Source organism: Erythrolamprus reginae, chromosome 3 (assembly GCF_031021105.1).
Source record: "Erythrolamprus reginae isolate rEryReg1 chromosome 3, rEryReg1.hap1, whole genome shotgun sequence".
Taxonomy (NCBI): Eukaryota; Metazoa; Chordata; class Lepidosauria; order Squamata; family Dipsadidae; genus Erythrolamprus; species Erythrolamprus reginae.
The window spans coordinates 58,194,275-58,208,421 of record NC_091952.1 but is presented as its reverse complement, the minus strand read 5'-3'; the positions used below and the strand labels follow the sequence as shown (position 1 = coordinate 58,208,421).

Here is a 14,147-nt window from a genome sequence, read left to right as displayed (position 1 = left end):
AAAAGATGCCTCTGCTTTTTACAAATACACAAGTAGAAATTATTGTGATTGTAAAACAAGGAAGGTCATCTTGTCCTGCTGAAGCCAAAAAAGTAGGTTTTCTATATATAGAAAATTAAAAAACAAGAAAGGTAATTTCCTAACACTGTTTCTAGATTTTATAAAAGCTGAGAGAGTGAGAGATAAATATAATTTATAAGGAAATGCATTCCATAACAGGAATACTGCACCCTCTACTCTTTTCAGATAAAAGAGCCCTGTGATGGTAGACCTTTCCTGTAGATCTTAATTCCTAGACAGGGTCATAACTGGAGATAGAACTCTCTCTGTGTGTGTGCATATGTGTGTGTGTGTGTGTGTGTGTGTGTGTGTGTGAGAGAGAGAGAGAGAGAGAGAGAGAGCACCTAAATTTTTAAAAGGTTAATACCAATACTTTTGGACTAATAAACAGTTGGTAACCTTTTCAGATTTGTGATATCTGTATTTTGCATTGGCTAACTACAATTACAATTTGTAATATAATCATTAAGCAAAACTATGTACAACATGTTGCAATAACCAATATGTAGTATAACTAAGTAATGAATAAACTATCACTATATCCAGTTTCCTCAGGAAGAGTAACAGCCCATAAACCTTTCATGCAAAATAAAAACAACTGTATCAAATTTATCTGATACTTCTATTTATTAGTCGTTATTTAGATTCTCCCAAGGATTTAGATTTCTGCCAAGGAAGATTCCTTCATTTCCCCCATCCCTACTCCCCAAACAACACTCTTTGGTAGATTGAGTACAGAGACAGTGGCTAAGCTAACGTCACCCAGTAAATTTCCATGGTTGAGTGAAGATTTAAATATTGGTATTCATGGGTCTCCAATATCTAAATTAATTTATCTTTTTGGTTCTACTAGCAGTAAAATTGAATGCATTTGAAATAGTTGTTTTGATTCAAAAGAAAATTCTGTCTAATCAATGGTTAAGATTACAACTTAAACACAAAAATAGTGTTGAAATTTTTTTGAGGAACTTAATGAGATATGAGACACTATGTAGTTAATAAAAGCAGAAGCAAGGATGGCTACTTTTTAAAAATATCCTAGCTAATTATATCCTAGCTAATTCTTTCTGGGATTATGTATCTCAGTGTTTCCCAACCTTGGCAACTTAAAGATATCTGGACTTCAACTCCCAGAAGTCCCCAGCCAGCATTCGCTGGCTCGGGAATTCTGGGAGTTGAAGTCCAAATAGCTTCAAGTTGCCAAGGTTGGGAAACACTGATGTATCTGATGCCACTGGACAAAGTACAAGACTTCATTAACTTTGTTCAGCAAAGAAACTCTTGAAAATAGGGATTGTTTGTAGAAAGTACTGCTTGATAAAGAGATTTAATAGCAGGATGTTTTTGATAATCATTGTATTGTGTATTGTACAGTCATTGTATACAGTATTACGTTTTATATTCTTTATAGCTTGATAAAAACAATAGAGCTAAAATCACTGACCTGGGATTTTGTAAACCTGAAGCAATGATGTCTGGAAGTATTGTTGGGACACCTATACATATGGCTCCTGAACTCTTCACAGGTGAATTTACCTGGAAACTCTTATTGATTCTTAGCTATGAAGTCAAATCTCAGTAAAATAGTCTTTGTTCAAGAAAAGTAGAAAAAGTACTGGGTTTTTTGGGAAAGTTTATGTGTTTATGATAAGAAGAAGTCAGACACGTTGAATTTTGTGTTACATAGATCTGAGTCTTGCAAAACTTTAAAAAAGGAATTGATTTCAAAAACAACAAAATTTCATAATTTGGGGCCACTAGAGAGATTCTCTCCTTTGCTCTCTAAAACTACCAAACAAATGAAATAATTAAAAGAAATTGGGATAACCCTTGGTACAAATATGAAACAGTTTAATGTTAGCAGTGTATCAGAATGTAAAAATATAATTCTTGAATAGTATTGTTAATCTAATTTTCATCATGTTCCGATTAGTTGCTTGTGAATACTGTGGGTATTATGTAAGGGGAGGGCAAGTTAAAAGCCCTTAACCCAAATGCAGTTCTCCCAGGGAAACACTGACTCAACTAACCTGCATTAAAGTAGGCAACTATCTCATTATAAAAGCACTTTCTTAGGAAAACTACACTGCTTAGTCAGACACCATTTGGAAGGCTAAGGAATGCAGAATGCTAGGAAAGCAAAGTAATTCCTTAGAAATAAACTATGTTCACAAAATACTTCTCTTTGTAATTTCAGGCTATCATCCACCTCCATCTTTGTAGTCTTCTCCCATTACCTCATAGTTATACCCTAACAGTCTTCCTCACTTTACTGGGCATATGATTGGTTATATTTAATGAAATACCTGATTGTCAAACCCAATCCCGTATAAATTGTAATTTGCAAAAGTCTATAAATATGGTCTGTAGCTCCAAATATGGTCTAAGTAGCTCCATCTCTCTTCAGGCTTGTCTTTGTTTCCAGCACTGTAATAAACCAATTTGGTTTCTGGTTCAACTGAACTTTTTTGAGGGAAATGTTTCCTACTTTACAACCAGAATATTATAATCCTTATATCTTTGAATATGGCATGTAGATTCTCAGTATACAAATCCATGAAATGACACGATCAGTGAAGTCAGTGCTTCACACTCTAAAAAAGAACATTTCTGATTGGCTGATTATTTGATCCAAGAGAATAATATAAAAATATTTAAATGTGCGCCTGTCCCAAGTTGTCACATTTGTGGTACAACAGTTTGTGCCAGCCTCCATTCTTTGTGCTACTCTTGTCCTACTAAAGTATCTAGTGGTGGTGGAAGATGAATACATGTAAGTAGATTTCAACCAATATTTCTTGTTCATATTTCACAGGGAAATATGATAACTCTGTGGATGTGTACGCATTTGGCATCCTATTCTGGTACATCTGTTCAGGACATGTGAAATTACCGGAGGCTTTTGAGAGATGTGCAAGCAAGGATCATCTTTGGAACAATGTACGAAAAGGTAAGCATAGTGGCAACACAAACAGATTATGTGAAATTGTGAAATGATGAAAATGTGAAATAAACAGAATTTCCTAAAGGGGAGGTCAACTGGCCAGATTCGGCCCTCATAATGTTTCAGAATATGAATGAAGTCCAAACCAAAAAAAGATTAGTGGTAAAGCAATTTTTAAGTATTGTATCTCTTTCCTTAAATCAACTTATGCTAAAATAATCTTAATGGAAGCCTATTTTAACAAACACAAAGAAGGCTCCATAGCACTCAATGTGATGGCGACTTTCAATATGTCGTATAATATTGTATACTTCAGTTTAGTGTCTTGATGTTTATAGGAACAAACCATTTGTTTGTTCCTATATTTTATCATTCTTCTAGAAATTTGTACCAACTACAATTTTTTAAAGTGCTGGAGTAATAGAATGATCTTGAATTTCTTGGTACTGCTCCCTGTTGGTCTTTCAACCTTCCATCAGGACCCTAAATCTGGGAATGATTCAGACAAGCCACATACATTTCTCTTTAGAAAATGAGGGAAATGTTATTCAAACCTCATTGTATCTTACTGGCATCCAATTCCTCGGGAACGTTGAATCTGAAGCATTCTGAAGTGTTGGAAAATGCCAATCAGGTAGGCAGGAGGAATCAAGCAGGAAATTAACCTTGAGTTAAGATCCAAGACTAACCTCCCCCTCCCTCTCCCTCTCCCTCCCCCTCCCCAGCTCCAAGGAACATCATTTATTTGTTCCCAAGGAAACCAGCAGTCTGGAGAGATTCCTTTTTCTTAGGCAGAATACAATAAAATAGCTTGAACCGTACACATTTGGATCTGGTTGCTTGAACTGACATTAGATAGGGTTTCGATTGCCATTCCTAAATACTATCCTGTGTATCTATACAATGGTCAGAAAGATTTGATTCTCTTGCATGTTCAACAGCTGTGTCATGTTTCTGAAGACAGAGATATAGCTAGGCAGTCAAATATTGTGCCATGTTGGGCTTTAGAGATCACCAGCAGCAATCTGGATTGTACCCAGAAATGCAAGTCAAAGGTGCAGTGTTACACAGGCCAATTACTGTAAGCTGTATCTTGAACAACTTGTATTGCTGCAATTTTGGTTAATTTAAGCTTCCTAGAGGTCTTCAAAGGCAGCCCCATGTAGAGCACATTGTCACAGGCCAGATGAGATGTGACTGAGACATTAGTGGCTGAGAGAAAGGCTTCCTAATCTGGAAATAAGCAGAGCTGGTACATAAGATGAATTTGCACAAAGGCCTTACTAACAATGGTTGCCATTTGCTCTCTGAGCAGGAGCCACAAGAGTCAAGGACTTGTACATTCTCCACTCATTTGCTGGGGAAGTACAATATTAACAGTGGAAGCTCTCTAGAATACAATAGCTGTCAAATCCACAGCCACTCAGCGTTGAACCCCAGTCTTTTATTTCCCATCCAGATTTCCACAAATCCTAAACAATGTGTTATCTCAAAGCCTTTTATTATAAAAATTTGGATGAAATTTATTTCCAGTAATAACAGAACAAAACTGCTGCAATTTTTTACTGTTGTAATGAAAGTTGATATACATCAAAGGATTAACTTTGCACCTTCATTACATTACCACATCCTTTATTCTCTTTTTAGGTGTCCGCCCTGAACGTCTTCCCATTTTTGATGAAGAATGTTGGCAGTTGATGGAAGCCTGTTGGGATGGAGACTCTTCTCAGCGCCCACTCTTGGGCATAGTCGAACCAATGTTGCAGGGAATAATGGATAGACTTTGCAAATTGCAGTTAAACAAAGGACTTGATGATTCAACTTGAAGACATTCTGAATTTGTTCGGTTATGTAAGAACCTGGGTCCCCACTTTGCCACTGACAACTCAGTGACTGTCTTGAACAAACCAGCCAAAAATTGAGGGTTCAGGTGACATGATTGAAATCCCACCTTTATATAGTAGCCGGAGACTTCTGTTTTGCAATACACACTACTAATGTAGCTTGACAGTGCTTCCTTTCTTAAAAATAAATTAGGATAGGGGAAACGTCAGTCCCAGTCTGCAAGGGGTTTTACTTATCCATTCAGGTCAAGGCAGAAAGCACTAAGTTGGAAAGTTAGGCAGTCAACAACTGCATTTTAAGCTACAGTTCCTGATAACTAGATGCATGTCACACTCATGAATGTGGATGATTGGAAGAAATAAGATGGGCAATCTTCTAATTTTTGCAGTGCAGAGAGCTGTGAACTAATTTGGACTTTTGATAATAGCTGTTATTGTTTGCACAGTGGGATCAAAGCTCATAATGGGAAAGTGTCACTGCAAGAATATCCCAAAGTATAAAGCTTACTGTCATTTATGAACCAAATTGCTTTTGGGGAAATTGACAAATAGGTGACAATAGCCTGATTTTATTATTACCATTACTTTACAAACTTTAAGACAGTATTTCACCCAAAGGTTGTTGATATATTGAAATAAAAAGACAAGTAACAACTATTGTTTGTACCCAATGGACAACCAAATGTTTTTAATCATGGCAGATTTTGCTTTTCTTTTTCCCCTTTGAATCTAAAGAAAGGCAATGACTGTTTTAAACTCTTAATGTCAACTGGCTATTTTAAAAGATTTTGTCAGCTTTGTATTTTTAAATCATTCCTTTGAAGGCTATTTAAGAGAAACCTATCATTTTTCTATGGATGTGTCTGACCATCATTTTCTTCTTTGGGCTTTATCATTTAATATTTCCCATATAATTTACATACTCCAACATGAACATTCCTTTTCATTTGTTTATACACAATTTAGTTTCATAGCACCATAGCACAATATTTTAAGAATGTGTAGTCTGAAATGCAGTGTGTCTGGCACAGATTTAGAATGGGACCAACTACCAGTGTTCATTCAGCTGTTTTGGAGAATGAGAAATACCATTTTCCTTCATCTGTATGCCGGTCCCAGTGACACAGGACAACCTGTGTGCTGTGCAAACCTAAAATCATCATTTTTTCTGGGAGGCACCTTCTTTTGTACAAAGTAGAATCGGGGTCTCTTAACCCTACTCTACACTAAAAACAAAAATAGCCCCACGGTTACTCAGTACCAAAATAAACCTTTGTGTGTGTGTGCAATAAAATCAGATACCGTGCTTTTAAAATGACTGCTGCTTACTTAGTTGCATTTATTGTTCTGTTGCAGTCTAAAGTTGTTTTGGCACTTCTGTCCAAAAATTGTAGCATTTGGCAAATTTACCAAAATAGGCAGCCATAGCTGTGAACTTTACACGAAAGCACCTTTTCTTGAATAAGAAGTTCTAATATTGCCACAGATGTATTTTTGGATGATCATTCCAGTCACTTGACAGTATTACTTTTATATCATTTGTTTGTGCTATGGTGGTTAGTTATCTTGTTTAGATTTAGGAGCGTCTTGGTCAGTATTTTTGGAAGTATAAAAATAGTTTATGTAATATTAAATGAAGCTCTTTTGAACACATTGTGTTTTACCAATCAGCTACTTTTTCACTGTTTATCTTGTGCCTTTAAAAATAATAGCTGTCAAACCATGCTCTTTTGGGACTGTCTTCCCCATTGATACAAAATTGGCTGTCTCACTTCTCAGTATAAAACATGCATGCACTTTTCTGCTGGAAATTTATTTTTATTTGTGCTGCTATTAGCCCCCATAAACAGATGTTACATCAGCAAAAACCAGATGGATATTTTTTGTTCCTAAAGATGCTACTAGTAAAATACATTAGGTCTGAATTTAAAAGATACATTCCATTTCTTATTAGAAAGTTTGTGAGTTTTCCTAGTGTTATTACTACTACTGTAGCATGAGAAATGCAGCATATATTGTAAACACTAAATATTTTCAATGGTGAAGGTATACGGTAGGAGCAAAATGTGGTATTATCCATCATATTGTGAAGGATATACCAGCTGTCAAACCAAGAGTCAAAGAGATTTGATCAGACCTCTCTCAAATCTTATAGTTATATAACTGCTCTTCCTGTTTCCAATAAAACTTGGTTAATTTCATTATTCAATTATCCAGTTATTCTCTACTTAGAATGATATTTATTGAACTGTACTAGGCAAGGTTTACATTTTACTACCAACTGAATGGCAAAAGCAGGTGCTGCAGAAGAATAGTTTCCTAGGTATGCAGATCAAAGTAAATGCAGCTAGTTTACAAAACAGTTAAAACTGCAGAAATTGCAGCTGGCAGGATCAAATTATTTACATTGGTGCTAGTAATTGATGCTTCATAGGTGAAACTATCTGAAGTTGTTCCATTGCTTAGATAGACCATTTTGATTTGGGAACTGGCCATATACGTTTTGGACAAACACTACATAGGAATTACATAAGTTACATATTAGCTTATAAAGCAAGGCTTGAATTCAGGGTAAGACTGCATTGTTGTAGTGCTGCTGAAGTCCTAGCCTTAGCTTGCTGGTGCATTGTTCCTGTTAGTCACATTGCTATTTAAGTGGATTGTGGCAACTGACATTTTTTTTGTATCACTTCAAACTTGTATTGCTTATGGCTTGATTGTGCAATGCACACCATTCTAGCATTTCTAATTAAAAAACAGGCTTTACCATGTAACAGTTTTTATAAGCACTTCCTTTTTCTTAGTTCTTTTTTCTATTTCTTCCCCTCCTGTTACAAGGATTTGGAAAGTCATACTTGAATCATAATTTTATTATTATTATTTCCAGAGTGATAGACTTAATGAGAGGAACATCTGCACTGCTTCTATATTTAATGTATTTTTGTGCTGAGCTCCTTTCATTTTTAGAGGTTTATATAATGCTTTGTCTATATCCATTATCTTATTCAGAAGTTATCCCTTTAAAAATATTATTATTGGTTTATTTTTCTCTAGGGAGAGAATAAGAGCATATTTGCATATGGAACTCCCTGAGGGGCTTAAACAGCACTGCATTTCTTTAACATTTCCATTTAGGTCTGTTAAATTGATCAGGAGCAATTGATACATGAGCGAGTTGTATAATTCCACTGTAATGCCTGTAGATTTTGTACTACTTTTTATTTTTTTAAAGAAATGGATGTATTATAGTGTTAAAGGCAAGGTAACAAACTTAACAATTATATAGGAAAAGTGCAATAACATGGAAATTCAAGATTTAAGGACAAGTATTTTCCTTGTATTGTGTAATACTAATTACTTTTCCACTGCTGCCTCCCTACATAACATGTATTTTAAAACATCATGAGAATGGGTTAAGTCTTCATTTTAATTCCATAATGAAGCTGTGTTTTAATAGGTGATAGGATGCAATGAAGTGCTGTTACGTAATAAAAGATTTCATTAACATTTTATGTCATTGGTATGGTTTATTCTTTCAATAATTGTTATAGTTTTATCCGTAACATCACCAGCTGTGGTGAGGAGAGAGACAAATTGCAGTAACATTAATAACTAAATTGACATTTTATTTACTTAAGCTTTGTTGCATTTTCCACTTGACTGTTGGTATTGATATATCTTGTTTCTGTGTTTATAACTGTAATAAAGTAGCTATCCTCAATCAATCAATCCAACTTTATATTCTTTCCATTTTATTGTAAGTTTCATTTATTTATTTATTTATTTTGTTTGTTTATTTGACTTCTATGCTGCCCAATCCCAAAGGACTCAGGGCAGCTTACAACAGTATAAATTACAAAACAATAAAAAGAAGTTAAATATAAATCTAAACTGTAAAACACTATTTAAAAGCCCTAATAACCTAACCAATCAGACATGCATATATAACTTTCATACAATTTGGCCATGATAGTTGTTAAGTCACGGCCCCCAGGTCTGCCAGCAAAGCCATGTCTTCGTTGCCTTATGAAAAGCCAACAGGGTGGGAGCAGTATGGACATTGGGGGGCGAGTTGATTCCATAGGGCTGGGGTGGCAACAGAGAAGGCCCTCCCCCACAGCCCTGTCAATCTGCATTGCTTAGCCCAGTGTTTCCCAACCTTTTTTGAGCCGCGGCACATTATTCATATTTTCAAAATCCTGGGGAACATTTGGGGGGGGGGGAAGGTTTGGACAAAAAAAATCTCTTCCTCCCTTTCGCTCTATTTCTCCCTCTTTCTCTCTCTTCCTTCCCTTCTTTCTCTCTCTCCATCCCTCTCTTCTTTGAAGCTCTCCTTTTCCCCGCCTTCCTTCTTTGCGGCCCAGCAGAAGAGCGCCGGAAACAGTGGCATCGGGCAGTAGCCGGGGGACAGCTGCGAGTGGGAGATTCAGGTCGGAGGCACCGGCACCAGCAGCGCCCCGCCCAGCTAGAGCTTCCCTAGGAGCTTCGCGGCACACCTGACCATGTCTCGCGGCACACTAGTGTGCCGGGACACACCGGTTGGGAAACGCTGGCTTAGTCGATGGGACCTGGAGGAGGCCAACTCTGTGTGCTCTTATAGGTCTCTGGGAGGTATGTGGTAAGAGATGGTCCCGTAAATGATATTTTCCAGGAAGTGAAGTCAACTTAAGACTTACATTGTGGCTGTGGGAGAGGGGTTAAAGTGCACTTATTTCTTCATCCTCATTGTACCTTCAGATAGGAGACCAAGATCCCTCCTGAGACCTCTACAGGCAGCTGTGAGGAATATTTTCAGCATCTACTAGACAAAGTAGATCAACTTTGCTCAGAGTTGGAGTCCAGCTGAGCAAATTCTTTGGACGTGACCGAGACATGTTTAAGTCCCGTTATTTGGAAAGAGTTTGGATTGCTTGGTTGCATGACAGTGGACAAGCTCCTTGTGGCTATAGTTTGGCCAACTGTTTTCCGGATCCACACTTAAAAGTGTTGAGGCTTCCTGGGAGGTGGTTTATGGATGGGTCCAAGAAGTGGTTACTGCCTATTTGCAGGAGGAAATGGTTCTGCCTACTCTGAAAGACGAGGTGGCGTGAACACTTCTTAAGATGCCATTGGATAAACTTTCAGATTGTTTTCATCCCATCTCCATCCTTCCTTTTTTGGGAAAGTGAAGATGACATTGGTGCTCAGATGGAGAGAGTTCTGGATGAAGCAGATTAACTGGATCCTTTTCAGTCTGATTCAAGCCAGAGTCCAGTACTGGAAAACGTGGGTACAACCATCATGCTCACCTCCCCTTGGATCTCTCAAAGGTAGTCAATATCACTGCCTATGGCAGACAGGCCGAACCTTTTTTCCCTCTGGTGCCAAAAGAGCATGTGTGCGCACTATCGCACATGCATGAGTGCCCACACCCATAATTCAATGCCTGGGGAGGGTGAAAACAACTTCCCCCACCTCCCGGAGGCCCTTCAGAGGCTGGAAATGGCCTGTTTCCCAACTTCTGGTGGGCCCAATAGGCTTGTGTTTCGCCCTTGGACTCTAAAGGCTTCCCTGGAGCGGGGGAGGGTAAAAACACCCTCCCCCATCCCTCCAGAGACTCTCTGGAAGCCAAATATGCCCTCCCAGAGCCTCTGTGCGAGGCCAAAAATCAGCTGCCAACATACACATTGGAACTGAGCTAGGGCAACGGCTCACATGCCAGCAGATATGGCTCCACGTGCCACCTGTGACATCCATGCCATAGGTTCGCCATCACTGGCCTATGGTAACCTTGGTTGTCATCTGCTCAGGCTGATCAGGCTTTAGGGGCTGGGATTGGGAGGTACCATTTTGCAACTCCAAAAAACTGGCCTTTCTTCGTGGCCAGTTTTTTGGAGTTGCAGGGAAGACCAGTTCAAACCCTAGGTCCCTGCAATGTGACACCTCTGTCTTGAGCTGCCTCTTTTCCTTTTTAATATCTCTTTGAAACCTTGAAGGAGGTCTTTGCCAGCAGGGGGTAGGATATCATCAGTATGATGATACTTAAATCTCACCCCTGGTTAGGCAACACTTATTGAGGTGTTGACTGTGTGTCTGGAGGCTATGACGGTCTGGATAGGAAGGAGCTTATTTGGACTCAACTCTGGCAAAATACAGTGGCTTAGGGTTTCTGGTCCCAGAGTCTGGTGACATGCCACTTTTGATTCTAGACAGGGTGACACTTCTTTGGACAGACAGGGTATGCAATCTGGAGATCCTTCTACATCACAAACCGTAACCAATGAACAGATGACAACCATTGCTAAGAAAATTCTTGTGTTCCAGTTGCATCTTTGCCTACTGGAACTTGTTCATGGTCACTGATTGCCTTGGTGGCTTCCCATTTGGATTATTGCAACATGGTCTACTCTACATGGAACAGCCCTAGAAGGCAATCCAGAAACTCTAACAAATCTTGAATGCTGCAGCAGCAGCAGTTTTGAGCATTCCTAGGTTCATCTATTCCAGTGATGGCAAACCTGTGGCACAGGTGGCACACAGAGCCATATTTGAGGGTATGCAAGGCGTTGCCCTATGTCAACTCCAGCGTGGGGCTGGCCAGCTGATTTTTGGTCTTCTTTACAGCTGTTTTTGCTCTCCCCATGTTGAAAACAGGGCCATTTCTTCTGCAGCCAGGAAGGCTTTTCTGAAGGCCTCTGCAGCCGATAACAGATCAATCTGGAGTTCTGTTATCCGCTACGGAGGCCTTCAGGAAAGCCTTCTCAGCTGCAGAAGAAATGGGCTGAGGTGTGCCAGGCCTGGTTGCAACTATCTGAAAGTAAGTAATAGGGCAGTTCCCCTTCCTTTCATTTCTGAACTTCCAATTGGCCCGCTCAGTCATTTTTCACCATCCCCAGGCTTCAGGGGGCTTTCCTGAACCCTGGGGAAAGCAAAAAAACAGCCCAATGGGCCTACTGGAAGTCGGGAGGCTTCAGTGAGGGCTGAGCACATTGGCAGGGAGGAGTGCAGGAGGCTTGTGCACATGTGCAGGGCAATGCATTATGGATATGGGGACGTGTGTGCATGCTATCCCCTGGGTGCAAACCCTTTTGGCACCTGAGCCGAAAAAGGTTCACCATCACTGACCTATTCATCTAAACCTAACTACCTGTTGCACCAGCTGCACTAGCTCCCAGTTTCTTTCCCAATGCAATTCAAGGTGCTTGTTTTCTATTAAAACTGTTATGCCTGTTTGATACTCTGTAACCTTCAACCTTGAAATGGTGCCTCAAAGAACAACATTTTTTGAATCCTGATCCTGCCTTTTGCCACCAACAGGCAAGTGGGTTTCTTTCCTTCCTCCCATTCCTGATCCTGCCTTTTGCCACTGGTAGGCAGTTGGGCTGTTTTCTCTTACCCCCCCCCCTCTCATTCCTGGTCCTGCCTTTTGCCACCAATGGGCAGGTGGGCTGCTTTCCTCTCTCCTTCCCATTTCGGATCCTGATTGTGGGAGGAGAATTTGTAAAAAAAATTACATGAATACTTGGAAGATCATTGTCTGTTATGCTATCATGTTGGAGGAGTAATGCCTCATTAAAAAAAACCTTGGTCCAACTGGCCCGGCTGGTAGCACCTTTTAAGGGCGCCTTTGCAGGGTTATAGGAGAAGATGGTCAATGGTTTTGAAGGCAGAAGAGGGCTCTATGTCCCAACGGTAGATAAAGCAGCAAAACCATCTGTTAGGTCTAGGAGAAGGGAAACTGACTGCAAACAACCACTGCCTTGTGGCTATATCCATAATTGGAAAAGGCTTCAGAAGTGAACCTTGAGGTAAAATCCAGAGCTGGAGTCCCGGAAGCAGTTGTGACTGTGGACAGCCATGTTCTGATTACTCCTGTGACATAGCTGGAACCAATTGTATTGGTTTTGCCATTCCATTGGATTATTTCAATGACGTGGAGAGGGGTTTCTGCTGCTTGGGTAACCAACTATCTTCCATACTAACCTATCCAGGCCTTGGGCTCTGGAGAGGTTACTCCAGCTTTGTATATGGCATTTTAGGAACTCTTTCCAGAACATGATACCATAGTCTGTTTGGTCATAGGTAGAAATCATAACAAAGGGGCTTTGGCTAGTACACAATTATGGCATTACGTCCGGCTAGGCTAAGAGAACTTGGCTACAATGACTTATGTCTCCTCTCAACTCAGACTACTGTGTTTTTATTCACCCACACATTCATTCTTGACCCTCATCTCACCTCAGTCTACCATACAACTTATGTATCCCATTCGCACCAAATTCGACTTACTTTTACTACAGCATAACAGGAAATTATCAGCAATCAAAACTACAAAATCATACATCATAATGTACTCCCTGTCAGTGACCACTTCAACTTTAACAACAACAACACAAGAGCACGTAATAGATATAAACTGAATGTAAATCGCTCCAAACTTGACTGTAGAAAATACGATTTCAGCAATAGAGTGGTCACCGCCTGGAACTCATTACCTGACTCTTGTTGCTTCCCCCAACCCCAAAATCTTCAACCTTACATTATCTACAATTGACCTCTCCCCTTTTCTAAGAGGTCTGTAAGGGGCGTGCATAAGTGCACTTTTGTGCCTAATGTCCCTGTCCTACTGTCTTATTATCCTTTCTATTACTATGTTCTACTTATGTTATGTTATGTTAATATGTACTATAATACTGTACTATACTTGTTTGACAAATAAATAAAAATAAACAATACCAATTCAGTGTTATTCAATTCAATCTTTCAGTTTTTCTTTGTATTTATTAAATTTACAGACCATTAAAACATACACCTTATTTCCCTGCATATATTTAATTCCATTCTTCAAAATCGGACAACTTTCATTTAGATCTGTTAAGCCCCTTCCCGTTTTTAAAGTTTTAGGTACCTACACAGTAGCTATGATTTGATTTATTATCCATGGGTTCCTGATGCTTCTGATATTTTAAGCCACATACTAGGTGCATAAATAAATACTGGTGTCACTGCTCAATGAAGCTTCTTTTCGTTAATTAAACTATTAAACAATAGACCAGGTTTTCAACATTGTCTGTAGTAGTGTCACATGTAGCATTCCTTGCTAAGTTTATATTATTGGCCCGTTTGGACAGTAAACCCAAAAGTGACACAATTCCACGTTTAACCAAAGCATACTCAACATCGTTCTGCACAAAATAAGATTTTCTAATACACTGTATAGAGATTTACTTGCAAATTAACATTCCTTCCAGCTCTCGCGAATCTGTACAACCGGAACTACTCTCACCTCCCTTTGTTTCAACCCGGTTCGTATTATTGTA

General features: G+C 39.2%; 1 protein-coding gene across 1 annotated transcript in view; it reads left to right on the top strand.

The window, feature by feature from the left end:
• The window catches only part of DSTYK (dual serine/threonine and tyrosine protein kinase), a 44,147-nt gene extending 35,787 nt beyond the window's left edge, over nucleotides 1-8,360 (top strand). Inside the window, exons 11-13 of the mRNA XM_070745498.1 lie at nucleotides 1,472-1,586; nucleotides 2,876-3,010; nucleotides 4,652-8,360. Of these exons, the coding sequence (XP_070601599.1) occupies nucleotides 1,472-1,586; nucleotides 2,876-3,010; nucleotides 4,652-4,830 (429 nt within the window). The 3' untranslated portion in view covers nucleotides 4,831-8,360. The remainder of the gene's footprint in view (nucleotides 1-1,471; nucleotides 1,587-2,875; nucleotides 3,011-4,651) is intronic.
• Nucleotides 8,361-14,147: the final 5,787 nt, after the last annotated feature.